The sequence below is a fragment of the Neodiprion pinetum genome, chromosome 6 (assembly GCF_021155775.2).
Source record: "Neodiprion pinetum isolate iyNeoPine1 chromosome 6, iyNeoPine1.2, whole genome shotgun sequence".
NCBI classification, from domain to species: domain Eukaryota; kingdom Metazoa; phylum Arthropoda; class Insecta; order Hymenoptera; family Diprionidae; genus Neodiprion; species Neodiprion pinetum.
Window position 1 is genome coordinate 22,876,049 of NC_060237.1, and position 13,727 is coordinate 22,889,775.

The 13,727-nt window shown below is 41.0% G+C and overlaps 1 protein-coding gene across 2 annotated transcripts in view; it reads right to left on the reverse strand.

The window, feature by feature from the left end:
* The window catches only part of Theg (Testicular haploid expressed gene), a 36,189-nt gene extending 24,175 nt beyond the window's left edge, over positions 1–12,014 (reverse strand). Inside the window, exons 1-2 of one of the 2 annotated variants that reach the window (XM_046633327.1) lie at positions 11,822–12,014; positions 218–362 (exon numbers count right to left, since the gene is read on the reverse strand). In XM_046633327.1, the coding sequence (XP_046489283.1) occupies positions 218–282 (65 nt within the window). In that variant the 5' untranslated portion in view covers positions 283–362; positions 11,822–12,014. The remainder of the gene's footprint in view (positions 1–217; positions 363–11,821) is intronic. The other variant, XM_046633328.1, reaches the window with a different exon arrangement.
* Between the last annotated feature and the right edge of the window lie 1,713 nt (positions 12,015–13,727).

The following is a 13,727-nucleotide window of genomic DNA, read 5'->3' on the forward strand; positions in this document are numbered from 1 at the left end:
CACTTTCACTGCACGAGGACACGGCGACGATGGGCGAAGTGGCTAATGGATTTTATTCCAGCGGTGAAACAACGCCCATGCTTCTGCGGAGCAACAGTTATTAACTTTGTATTTCGTTTCACGTACTCGTCGGTTATAATAATAATAAGAGCCTGCAAGGAATTTTCGTACTTATTCATTCAGGCTGTGATCCCAACAAATTACACACCGTCCTTACTTTTTCTCCAGCTTCTTCTTTTCCTTCACTTCCCATTCCTCCCTTCGTTTCCCTGATCCCACCATTTCTTCACTCTTCTCTCACCGTTTCGCCGTGACTGAGTTTCGAGACCTCGAAGAAGAGCAATATTATTCCGTTTCAGTAGCTAAAGCGGGAAGCCCATCATAACTTGTAACTAAAATCTCATATAATTTCTAACACTCGTTAGTTAGCGTGCGTAATTTAGATAAAATTTCAAACTCCCACCAGCGTCGGCGTGTATAATTGAATTAGTGTCTAGCGAGCTGTTGGCGAATTAAGCACGCGAAAATTGTGACGGTTAAGTGATGAGCGGCGTGTTGACGTTCGGATAGAGAGGAAGGTAAGGAGGACGAGAAGAGTTAGTAATACATTACGTAAGCAATAATAATTATGAAAAAATACGACGAAACGGCAGAATCATACTCCACCGGCCAGAAAGTTGTAGCCGATGGAAAAGGGGAGTTCGAGGTGCTTGATAAACGACGCTAGGTATCACCGCGGTAATCCTCCGCGTCCGAAATTGGCGTCGACCCATTGACCAAGCGTGTAATCATCGGCGATTCCTTTCCCCCGGTGTGTTAACTCGGAAGAAATGAAACCAAACGACAACCGAACGTCCATAAAGAAGGTATAAAAGCCCGTGGCAAAGATAAAACTAGCATATTCCGCGTCGGTATTCCGCAGCAGCGAAAAAGAAGAGGGCAAAAGGTCGTAGAGGGTGTTTCTTGCTATGCACGTCCGATCCGAAGAGAGACGAACAGGTCTCGGAAGCGGAAAAAGGAAGGAAGGAAGGAAGGAAGGAAGAAGGGAAGAGAGAAGAGAAAACGAGAACGTTTTATTTGTGTCGCAGAGTTGAAGCTGTTAGCAACACGTGCGCCGGTCGAAATACGTGGTGTGGTACGCGTGCGATACGCGTAACATTGTAGAAAATTCTGTAGTTCAAATCCTAAATAGATGTTGAAATGCGGAGTCAGCTATTCATCCAGTGGTTACTTTTTAGCATTCGCCTACACCGAACGAGGAACAAAAAAAAGGGGACGAAAAGATGGAACAAGAAAATGACCGACTTATGATGGATGAAAAAAAAGAAAGAAAAAAGAAAAAAAAAAACGGATCGACGATGCGTGCGTAGCAGACGACGGAGTCTCATTTCGTCATGATTGCCGCACGTCCGATTGCCACTGAAATGGGATCAAACGCGTCGGGCTTATTTCGATTTGTATATATGCCACCCCCCGCCCACCGCATATACGGGGTAGTATATGCTGGCAGGAGAACGGATAACGCGCAGGAGCGTGAATTCCAACCGCAACGGAATTGGATTTCGTTCGTTATTTACCGCGTGTCTTTTAGCAACTTTGCATTCAGCCATTACAGGGGATTTAGAACAACCCTCAGCGAACCGGCCAAGCCTCCAAAGCGTCCCCTATGAGACATTTAACAATTTACCGGTCAGATTACGGCTTATTCGGCCTTCGAGGTCCCTCGGTGTTCTTGCATTCAAACATTTCTTTTGTATCCCCCTGTTGCATGTCTCATTCGCGGCATCGTTAATCATCGTCAATTAAAGCTCGGGAGAGGATGGCAGCAGCGTCGCAACTTCCGGCCTGACAAGGTCCGCACGATGAGATTCTGCGAGGCGGCTTCGACTTTTGCCCATAAAAATAAAGGCAGTCTTATTTCCGAAGGTGGAGAACCCCGAGGAGCAAATAGATGACTGAGACCACTGGGAAGTATTCGCGCCGCATTAAACTCACTGTCGGAATATTCGACAGAAGCTCAGGGACCGTTACGAACTCGTCTGTCACTTTACCCAGACGAGGAACAAATGTCAATACCAGTGCCCCCGGGGCGTGAAGCGCGTACTGCCACAACGCCGGAGAAATCTCTTCGCCGTCTCGTAATGAGATCCGCATTGTTCTGCCTAGCTTGCCGCATCTATCCTTGTCAAGCGTGCTCGCGACCCATGGATACGTCAACCACGCGGCTTCCTTTGACTCGAGGATGCAAAACGGTTATGCGACACTTACGAGTTCCTGTTCCCAAATTCTCGTTACCGCGTGAAATTTTGGCACAAGTTGTTCTCCTCATCCTGGACGCCAAATACTTTGTCTTGATTTACTACAGTAAGTTGTCGAATCGATGGGAAACGATGAAAATTAAAACGAAATCGTTGTCACGCTTTGAGATACAGACCAAATTATAGCGACTACTACGAACTAAACACGATAGGATTCTCCCGAAAAATCTATACACAGAAATGAAATCACAATGATGGACGAATGCGAACAGCGTTCTCACTGATTCAATCCTCGTTGATCGCTCTGTCTGACCCAACTGCGTGCTGTACTACTGCGAATTCCTTAATGCACGTTTCAGAGCGAGTTACGTATGCATAATCGGCCTGATTAGAATCCGGCTTGAAATACGCATGAAAACTTCGTAGCGTTGACGTATGGATAAAAGTAAATGGAACCCAAGCCGAGTGCGAACAGTTTCTGTAGAAGTAAATCGGGCAACGAGGCTCACGCAGTAGTATGTAAAAGCACGGCTCCGGCGAGACGTGGCCGGTTCACGAGCTATCAATGATAGTGAATTATGCATCTCACGTTCGAGGAGCATGCATCGTATGCGCATTATGATCGAGTTGGAGAGAAGAATTATTCGTCATATATTGGAGATTCTAGACGGAATAGCTTTGGCTCCGATGGGAAACGTGAAATTTCGCTCAAATTGATTCAGTTTTTATGTGCAAGTAATCGAATCACGTTACCTTTCGATTTTTCAACTAGCATAATGTCTTTGAAATTCAGGCATTATTAGGGTAACAAGCCAAATCAGGTTATTAACTTAACGTAAACTTTACAAAACCAAAATCCAATGCCATTATACATATTGAGGAATCCAAATATGAAGTTTATTCCATGAAATATATGAACGGAGAAAAGGTTGCCACTGATTTTTCTGGGGTCATTTTATTTCGTTTGCGAAAAAAAATTCATTGAACAATCAAAAATTCTAATTATAGTTTTGTAAAAAAAGTGAACAAAATTATATAGTAAAGTACGTGGAAAAATCGAGGCGTTTCCCGTATAACTTTGGCTTGAAAATTGATAAACTCGGCTTCAAATCCAGTTTTTTTAACTCTCATTTCTTCTCGTCAACCTCGACGCGCCGCACACTCTAAATTGCGAAGCTTGCAACACAGCAAAGCAAGTATATAATGTCATGGATGTTGTAAAAAGTAAAACGGTCTGCGAGTTAAGTGCCACGAGCAACATCCTTCGTCACTTTATTCTCTTTCTCTGTCTTCTTCTATTTCCCCGGATTTTCTCTCTCAACAAAACTGTCCATCGTCCAAAGTGACTTTCGCGTAAGAATTTTAATGGAATTAAACATCGTAAAAATCTCAGAAAATTTCACCTCCCAATTTTTAAGTGTGGAGAATAATTCTATTTCACCAACCGATTAGACCAATTTACAGAAATTGTTAAATTCGCAAGCATCAATGTGATGTTCTTATATTTATATGTATGTACCTACGTAGACATGGGTAATAAATTTTTTAGATGTCGCAAATAAATTCAGTTTTGGACTCGAGTAATACGATAAAACATACACTGGTTGCATCGGTTAAAATAGTAATCGAACAGAACGAAATCGTCATTCGCTAAATTTAAAAAGCAGATGCGTGGCAAAAAGATCGTTGGTACAAAAAGCTTGTTAACGGATATCGACAAGCGTGTGACATTGATATCAGGGCAGCGGTAGAAAAACAACGTTGTGCTTGTTTAAAGAATCGTAAATCTCAAATTCCGATTTTATTCAATACCCGATTTTCCTGCTCTCTTTATTACTACCAACAAGAATTTCAAGTCAGGCACGAAAAGCAGTGCTTCACAGTGGATTGCAAGCGTGGGTCTCATTTTTCACCACTAATACAACTTCATATATTTTAATTGTTCTTTATTCATTCAGTGGTTGGATGAATGGCAACGTGCTTAGTACCACGCTTATTCTGGCATTTTCAATTATTGATTAATTCCGTGTAATTCTTGGCGTTAATTCCGGTCGACAGAGCTGCTCCACACAGCATTCATTATTCGTAAGTCGAGACGGGGCTTGACATCAACAGCTGCAAGTACTCGCTGTAGTTCCTGAATTTTATACATATATGATCGGATTTTTCCCTGCTGACTTGCCAAACAAGTAATGTTGATAGATGTTTAATTGTTGAAAACCAGGTTTTTTCAAAACCATTGTCGTATCAGGTCTGTAGTACCTAGCGAAAAATCCATTTTGAACCACACAGTCCTGTTAATTAAGAATCCAAGTACCGAAGTGTAGACGAATAACGATTTTGTATCAATCGTTCTCTGATGTTCAATAATCAGTATTTTTCATACATTCCAATATCATTACATTAAACCCCATTTTTTTTAACAATGTTTTCATCGGTTCAGTTCCAAAATTGAATTTCCTTGCGTGAAATCCAAGGAATCTAAAATTTGTGCGATTCTCAACTAATCAAAAATGGACCAGAATCGGCAAACCTGAATCAGTAAACGAAAAAATAGTTTTACGAAACCGTATTTTCCCGATTTCGGCAGAACTACAGTTGAAGAAACTAAGATTTGACCCAAGACAACGAAAAGCTGAAAAATAATTTACTCGGTGTCATTTTTGATCCCGAGGATCCAAGAACGCATGATAGATAGAAAAGGTGGGGTGAGAGGGAGTAACGGCGGAAGTAACTGAACGAAACGGAGCAGCCGGGCGGCGCGAGAAGTCGTAATTAAAATTTAATCGCTTCGGTTGAACCAGCTCACTCCGTCAACCGGCAACTCCGGGGTTTCCCCATTCTCTTCGAGTGCTGTCGTAACCCTGCCCTGAGGAATACTCGGCGTCTATGCTCCGTATAATGCGTTGCCCCCATATCCTGTATCCGTGTGCGTATAATACGAAGGTACCTATCCACCTACGTCGAACGTCCCGCAGCATACATTGCGCGTGTATTTTGCCCTGAACATACTCGGCATCGCGATGGATCGGGTCGGATATCAAATCGGATCTGCGAACCTGTTTGCTCAAATTTAAAGGTGAGTCTCACAGAGACGGGTTGAATGGCCGGACGCCGATTCGTTTCCTTGGAAACAAAGCTGGGTTTCTACATGTGCGAAATTCGTTGAAACTGACTGCTCTTTCGGTGATATCTTTAAGGATGACGTTTCGTTTGGTATGAAAGAAAATTTCCCAAAACCGGGGGCCATGCCGAACGCCTTAATAATTTCATGATTTCAGCATAATGGATCTACTATTTTCAGAACCTCGTTCACCGTCTCTGCACGGATCCTGATTGACGAGGGTTAATGTACAGGGTAGGTTCGCAGACTGTCTAAACCAATCGCGAATCGGCCTTAGGACTCCGTCACGCGGTGAGAAGCTGACGTGACTCGGTAGAATATGGAACTTTCGCCAAATTAGGATGGGCATGTAAGACGTGTCCATGTACTTCATTTTCATTTCACGTAGAGATGCGTGATCGAGTGATTTTTCAGCTGATCGTTAAACCGATCGTTACGACCTTATCCGAGGGTCAAATCGATCGAAAATTATTACAAGCTTTGGAAATATAACTTGTATGTACTCGTATAACAGGATATTAGAATGGAAAATGATCAACCATATACGACGGATTTGTTTATTAACATAAAAAGTGTAGCTCCGCCGTAAAAGATTCCGGTATTCAATTTATTTATATTGAGAAACTTGTGTGAACGAGAGTGGCTGATAATAACCTGAAGAGCAACGTTGGCACGATTATTTCGGGTAAATATTAGATCGTTGGTAAATGTTTTCGATACAATATCCACAAAAATAATTATCCCATATCAGATCAGAGTTATTTAAACGAGTTGAGAGTGAAGAATAAAAAGAGAATTCACATCCCAATCAAATCTCCATTATTTTTCAAATTATATTCCGTTATTCGAAAAAGTTGACAATTAATCAGATTGTTAATCCACCTCAAGCGTTATAGGAAATGTCGAATATTACTTGGTACAATAATTCCACGTACATTATACACGAACGGTGAGCCAATTCGCGAACTATCAAGACAACTTTTGCGTCAACGAAGTAGGTGCCTCGGCAGTTCCATAAGCTCTGCCATTTCCCAAGGGTCCGAAATTTAGTGTAATTTTCGTTGGCACTAAGGAAAGCGCATTCATGCGATGAATACATAGATATACGCCTGCGTGCGGATACTGACAGGCCAATATGACTGGCTTACCCGCAGCTGTGGCCTCAACGACGTGTCTAATAAGCTAGGAAATTGTTTTGCTAGTGACTGGGGATTTCACCGCGCGTTTCCATGTAACTACGGATTACGAGGTGGCGTAGGGTGGACTCCAGATGGTTCGCATATCTTACGATTGTCACAACGACCGCAATGTTGCCTCAACGCGGCTGCAGAAAGTCACCAAGATTTCGTCGTCACCGCAGAATGCTCGTGAAAAAAAAAGAATAATAACAACGGTAATGTTAATAATAACAATAACGAGCAAACAGAGAGAGTATATTTGATCCGAATTAAATTAACGCGATTTTCGGAGTGCAGGGGGGGGAGGGGGGACGATATTACGAAAATGCGAGAAAACTATACGGGGATTGCGCAATAAATTGATATTAATATACTAAAGGCGAGCTCTCAGTGCCTCCCCGGTTTCCAGAGCTTCCAATCATTGTTACGAAAGTTAGGTGCCCGACTTGCACGTATATCATATATTCATATGCATACGAGTGCACCTCTTGCATTAATTCGCAGTGTCAAACGACATCGTTGAATCCATTCATTGATACTTTCTTCCTATAATCCTTGCCGAGAATAACAACGTTTATGTACGTAGATCGCGGAACAATGTATATAAACATATATAAAAGCAAAGGAGGAATATCTCCGTTGACAAAAACATTTTTGGCATTTTCTTGAGAAAATAAATAAATAAATTCTAAGTTTATATGTATATATATACATATCACGCGTCTAATGGCGTAGGGTTAGGACCTTTTGCTTTTGAATATAAATCTCTTTTTCTCGCAACTACGCTTAAAACATAGAAATATGGTCAGAAACGTTGAATTACATAACGTTTTAATCAAAAGCGAAACGTCATATGTACTGGTAGATACGGCCTTTTGGTCCTGATGAAAATTGAAATCTACTACAGTAGTTGCATAAGGGCGTGACCGCCAAAAATTATCATCTTATTCTGATAAAATCGCATTTTTGGCGGTTACGAGCATATGTCATTAGACTCGCGATATACAAATTTCTTCATAATATGAGCGATGAATAAAAAAAGAGAGGATTTGAAAAAAGGATAGAACTAAAAAAAAACAAAAGTAAAAATTTCATCGAAATTTAACCCAAGAATTGCAAAAATTAATGGTTGAATGAAGATATAATACAAGAAAGTAAATATCGTGATAATCTGACAATACAATCATGCAACCACGTCTGCATACACCGAAGACTTTGTCTTTATTGGCTCATCGGATGAATTTGAAGTCAATTTTTCGTCGGTTCGTTGGGCACGTCAACTCGGCCAGGCTACGTGAGGCGGAAAGCTGTCGAAATTTTCAAGTAGGCATCATGAATATATTTTAAAGTTAGAATCTTTCAGCGAGAGATTTGTTAGATTCGCAGGAAAATTCAATTTCGGATTCAAATAAATTCACATGCGATGGACGAGAAAATTCAATGGTCATATTACAAATTAACAAACGAACCGGTCAGTTATGAAAATCGTGACTTCTGCCGAACAGGCCTTCGGTAAGATACGAACCATGGATGGGTGGAATTGAGTTCATGGATATAAAAAGTTGACCAAGAGAAATCCATGAGATAAATATTAACAAACGTGTGACATTGATATCAAGAGTACAAAAGCGACTTTGCGTTTGTTTCAATCAATTATGGGCCTTGGACCATAGGTGGCTGATTTTCATCTCCTCCATTCCTGCCGACTGTGCGACAAACTTCATCTTAGACCCTGGACGAGAAGTCGAGTTGCACACGGTGAATATCATTCTAGCAGAAGCATCCCGTCCACCAGCACAGGATACGTCAGTAGAGTTGTCCGCATGTAGATGGTCGGAGATCGCTTGAAATAACGCAAGTCGCGTTTTTTACTAATGATATCAACGTCGTTAGTTTGTCAATAGCCAATCTGCTTTCTTACAGCCTTTTAGCTGCTCCTTCCAGCGAAGAGGGTAGCTCAGCGCATCGTTGATAATTCCTACGTCGAGGCAAGGATGACGTCAGTGGCTGCAAGCACTTACCAAAGGTCCTGAATTTGGCATACCGGATCGATCACTTTCTTCTGACTCGTGAAAAACAATGTTTCGTCGTTGATGTTTCTTATCAAGCTCGTTTATATACCATTACGAAACTCATTTTCACCATTCCAAGTAGTCAAATCACAATCTCATAGATTTCAATCGCTTATTTATTCAATGATCTGTATTTCTAGCATGTATCAATATGACCATTCAATTCGATTTTGAGTATCGTTCATGATGTTTTTTCCGTAAAATGAAACGAATCGAACGAGTTTGCAACCTTAGGCTGTCGGAGTATATGCTCGATTATTAAAAAGTTATTTTTCCTGTACATTCATTGATCGCCCGATAAATTTTTCTACCAATTTTCGCACTTAGTTTGTCGAGACTGGCCTGTACGCGAATTTCATCGTTCGAATCCGAAATTCTCGATCGAGGGAAGATGAGATTCCTATTTGTATAATATACCGGGGTATCGTGCAACGGGTGGAGGGGTTTAAACGCGGGTCAGAACCGAAATCGGTGTAATTATCTTAGTATTCGAAACACGCGCAGGATCATAAAATTCGGAACTTTGCCCCGTCCGGAGAGGATGGAGAGGAAAGACCTGAAGGGGGTGAAAGTCGTCGTCATCCTGGCGATCCGTTCGTCCTTGGGAGTCCGGCGGCACGGCGTTTCAGCAGAGAGCGATCCTCCATGAAAGTCAATCGCGACGAGCTTGTCGCAGGGGAATCGGAGAGTCTACCCTCGCCTCGGTTATGGTCAGCTATGGTCAGCTATACGGTCTGCAATCGTTCTTGGAAACTGGATGAGAGTTAATGTCAGGGTTAGGGGTTGGGCTGTTCTTTTCGTACGTGTTTCGGGACATCTTTTTGGACATACTTGAAGAGAACTCGGTACTGCCTCGAAATAATACGCATTGCTTGTGAATCGGTTCATTCTAAATACGACGAGGTATTTTTCTTCGTTGGGGTATCGGGTTGAGCTTGAAAAATATTTGGAACAAGTTTACGGCGACGTTCGATCGATCATCGTCAACCGATTCCTGCATCGATGAAAAATTCCACCGGGATGTCACGGGCGCAGTTTTATGGTCCGTTGATGGGCAAAAATTTTGTTCAGGCTCGCACATTCTTCTTCTTTATATCGCCCCCCGCCGCCGGTATAATAAACTCTAAGTCTATCGCGAATTTTCACGCGTACGTGGGCGTATATGAGGCAGAGATGGCGCGGCCTGTCCGCGGTTGGATGGCTTGCGAAGAGGCGACGAGGGGAATTGGATAGAGAAAGAAGGCCAAGGAGACGTACCGCAGAAATAAAGGCGTCCGAGGTTATTTGCCGACTTAATTACAACGTCACTGAAGGGGGGCGGAGAGCATTAAAGCCAAACACGTAGAACCACTATTTTTGACCTGAACGATCTCTCGTCAACGAGTGACTCTGTGATTAAACTCTTACACGTGACGAGGCGTACCCGCCCTAAAAAAGATGGAATTCCCCTCTATCTTTTCGGAAAACTCGAATTTGTATTGCAGTACCGTTTTTGACGAACGTCGAATTAGCACAACGAAGTTAAAGTCGGTCTCCAACCGTCATAGATTTATTAAACTCATCGCAATGGCTGTGAGAAAGTGATATTCTCAACGTTGGACGGATTTTTTTTTTTGAAATTGGTTACGTGTCAGGTTGTGCAATAATCACAAAAATTGCAGTTCACTTGAATTGTGTCTAACACGAAATTTAAAATTAACGTATCATTATTAAGAAAGGTATAAATCTCAAAACCCGTGCTAAACAATTTTTAGCTTATAATGTTCAGCATTCCGGAAAATATCATCTTATGTGGTTAGAAGTTATAAGAAAATTATGTTACATCAAAATATCTTCCAAAATATTTTTCAGAAGATCCCTCGGGTGAGGTGAATTTTCGTAGCAAAATATGTTTTTTTCATTTCTAGAAGTCCAAGTAACAGAAAAGACAATTATTATAGTATAGCATTGAGATTCGCCAATTTCCGGTGAAAAATATTCATTTTCTTGCAATTTTAGAAACAGATTTCAGTGAGGACTTCTTAACTTTCGAAATTTTACGCGGTGTGAATATAACTGCTCTCACAAATTGTGGAATCAAACGTGAGGATTTAAGTACTGCGTATTAATACAGAGAGTTTTTTTGTGATGAAATGTACACTTCGTAAATTTTTATCTCACATTTTATAAAATATTTTATATCAATAGCGTGGGCGTCAATGAGAAAATACCAATAAACGATGAAGAAGGCATTTTCTTGACCAATTTTCATCCAACTTCAACCAACGTACCGTACAATGGAGGCACGAGAAACCCTGACGTTGAGTAAAATATCGACGGAGCAACACCCAATTCCATATTATCCCGAGAGCTTTTGAAGGTAAGATTCGCATTTGAAGCTTGGTAAAACTGTTGAAGCGATAAGCTCCAGAAGTAAACAAAGCAGGCATTTACCGGTTAGCTACGGGATACCAAGAAATTGCTGGTTATTAATAACTAGTTGTCGGGTAAAACGAGTCAACATTTAGCGAGGTCACACTTTTCACGCTACGAAAAATTTAATTTCAACGGTGAAAATCAAACGGAAAATTAAATACTCATTTTTACGAACGTCGAAAAATCAATCCTTCGTGGCGATTCTGTGATCGTTTAAAAGCAGCTACCATGAGGTGAAAATTTTTTTTTTTTAGTGGATAGATATGATGTGATTCACCACCAGCTATTTTCAGGCAATATTTATTTTACAAGCATGACGAGTGAAGGACCTTGATACGGAGAATTGCGGAGCAGAGGACGGACGCCTAGAACTGCACACGTATTATATTTTCCTACCGAAGCTCAAAGGTGCCCTCGTCAACTTGTTCGCACTGTTTATCGCAGTCCTTTTCTCCGCTCTATTCAACGAAACGTAAGCAAAAAGCGCAGAATCGTTCAAAAGGAATTCGAGAATTATTAGAAAGCACCGATGAAACACATAATCTCAGCCATTTTTTTTTATGACGGATAAAATTGATATTAAGCAAACTGTGATAACGCTATTGTTCGGTGAAACAGATTCGTGAATAACTATAGTTGTTGCAGAAAGTGCACGATTTTGAATTAAGAATAAGATAAACCAAACAACACACAGTACGCTATGAACAGAATTTCAATCGTTGCGCAGTATAATAGAAATGCGTAATCGAGTTATCAGCGACGTCGCAAACATACCTTTCATGCTCACGCTGCAAGTTAATCCTCTTGTACTAGTTCCGACCTTGTTTTTCTCACTGCTATTATCCGTGCTGCACACACTATTTACCGAGAGTCACTTTTGGCACAGAACACATTGAAAAAATAAACACACACAACGAAAAGGGCAGCGAATACGACGCGATACAGAAGACCGATGTCACTCCGGCAGCTGACCACGTGCAAATGGCGCCGCAAATTCGCTCGCGAGTTGACGCTGTTCGCACAGAGCTTGTCGAAAGCTGGAGCACATGCGCAGAACCTTCGATTCTCGCGTTACGCGCTGAATTCTGATTCGAAAATTACGTCGCGTCCACGGTTATTGAAAAAACGGATGCATTTTGATTGTTGATTAGAACATTTGGGCAGCATAGAATGAACATGGACTTATTAAATAAACTGTGTTGCAAAAATAGCGTGTGTCAGAACTGCGAATGGGCGATATCTGACTCGAGTGATTACAGAACTCGCCTTGACTCATGCTGCGTTGACATTCGTTGGAAATCGCTTATTTTCCGCACTTGTAAAGTAACATACTATTTTTTTTTTTAATCTGATTTCTTTAAAATTTCTCGATAATATTTATTGTGATACAAGCAACAATCACTGCGTGGCGTAAGTTGTCGTCGAAGTTGGTGTATGTTAAGTTTTTTTTTTTACCGAGGATTGTTTTTTATTGGGAAAGGAACATCATTATGTCGATTTCGTACATTGCATGCTGGTTAAAAGCGCAGGAGCCTCTGTGGCTCTGAGATCCTGTAAACCAATACGAATTGAGCATGTCAAAAGCGGAATTAAAACAAATCAAAAGGAATTCAAAAGAATTGGCACACGGGGCTGTTGATTTTGTTCAATTTATTTTAATTCGTGGCTATTTAGTTTTTTACTGAGACAATTCATTTCAATTCGTTTTGGTTTACTGGGGAGTGCATTTAGTGGGAAGAGAGGCTCGTAAATCAATTCTGAATCGAAAAGTTTACAGCATCCTGTTTTGAGGGATTTGAAAACTGCTAGAATCAATTCAATCGTACACTAAATCATCTCAATTTTGCTACAGAAATCGATTGCGCGTTATAAACTCACTGCTAACAGTATAATCTGACAGACGCATCTGAAAGGTTTTTCGTTCTGCAAGTATCCAAATTTCAGCATTCATGGCTTCCTTATTATTCAACTGCAGTTTATAATTACAAAGATGTACATGCTGTTCCTGTACAGCTCCTGCAGGAAAACAACGCTGTACATATTTTTTATTCTAATACATCCTCCACGTGTTTGATATTTATAAAGTTTGAATCACATGTAAATTATTCTTATTTCCAGAGACTGGGGCTTTTTAATATAGACACGTTGGTACCATGGCAGACAGAATGACCTACCACTGTAGGAAAGGAAAAAAGCTCTTGCCTAGCGAGTTAGGCTTTGCAGGATTCACTGCGATCATCAGTTGTGGTCCAATGGTACAGGATTCTGTTTTAAAGACTATAGCTGAACCCGAGATGAATTTTCCATTTCTCTCGTAGCTGCCGAGGGTTAGTTTAGTGATAACCCTATCATGAACTTGATTTCCGGGTTTCCACAGTCAATTTTCTCCTTCAACGTCGGTATGGAGAGAGTTACCAGCAGCAGTTACCGCTTCGGCTGAAGTAACAGGCTATCGAAGCGATTTCGTCATCATGCACTGTGCGTCGGTATTTCATGATAAATTCGATTAAATTTATTGCAACGGCAACATTGTACTTACTGTAGATATAATCTTCGATGGTTACTGAAGAAACTAAAATCTGTACTGCGAATTTGCACCTCTGAGAATAACGTCGATACCTTGAAAATCTGAATGCATTTTGCATTGTCCGAGCATTTATTAATTTTCCATTAGTGATTC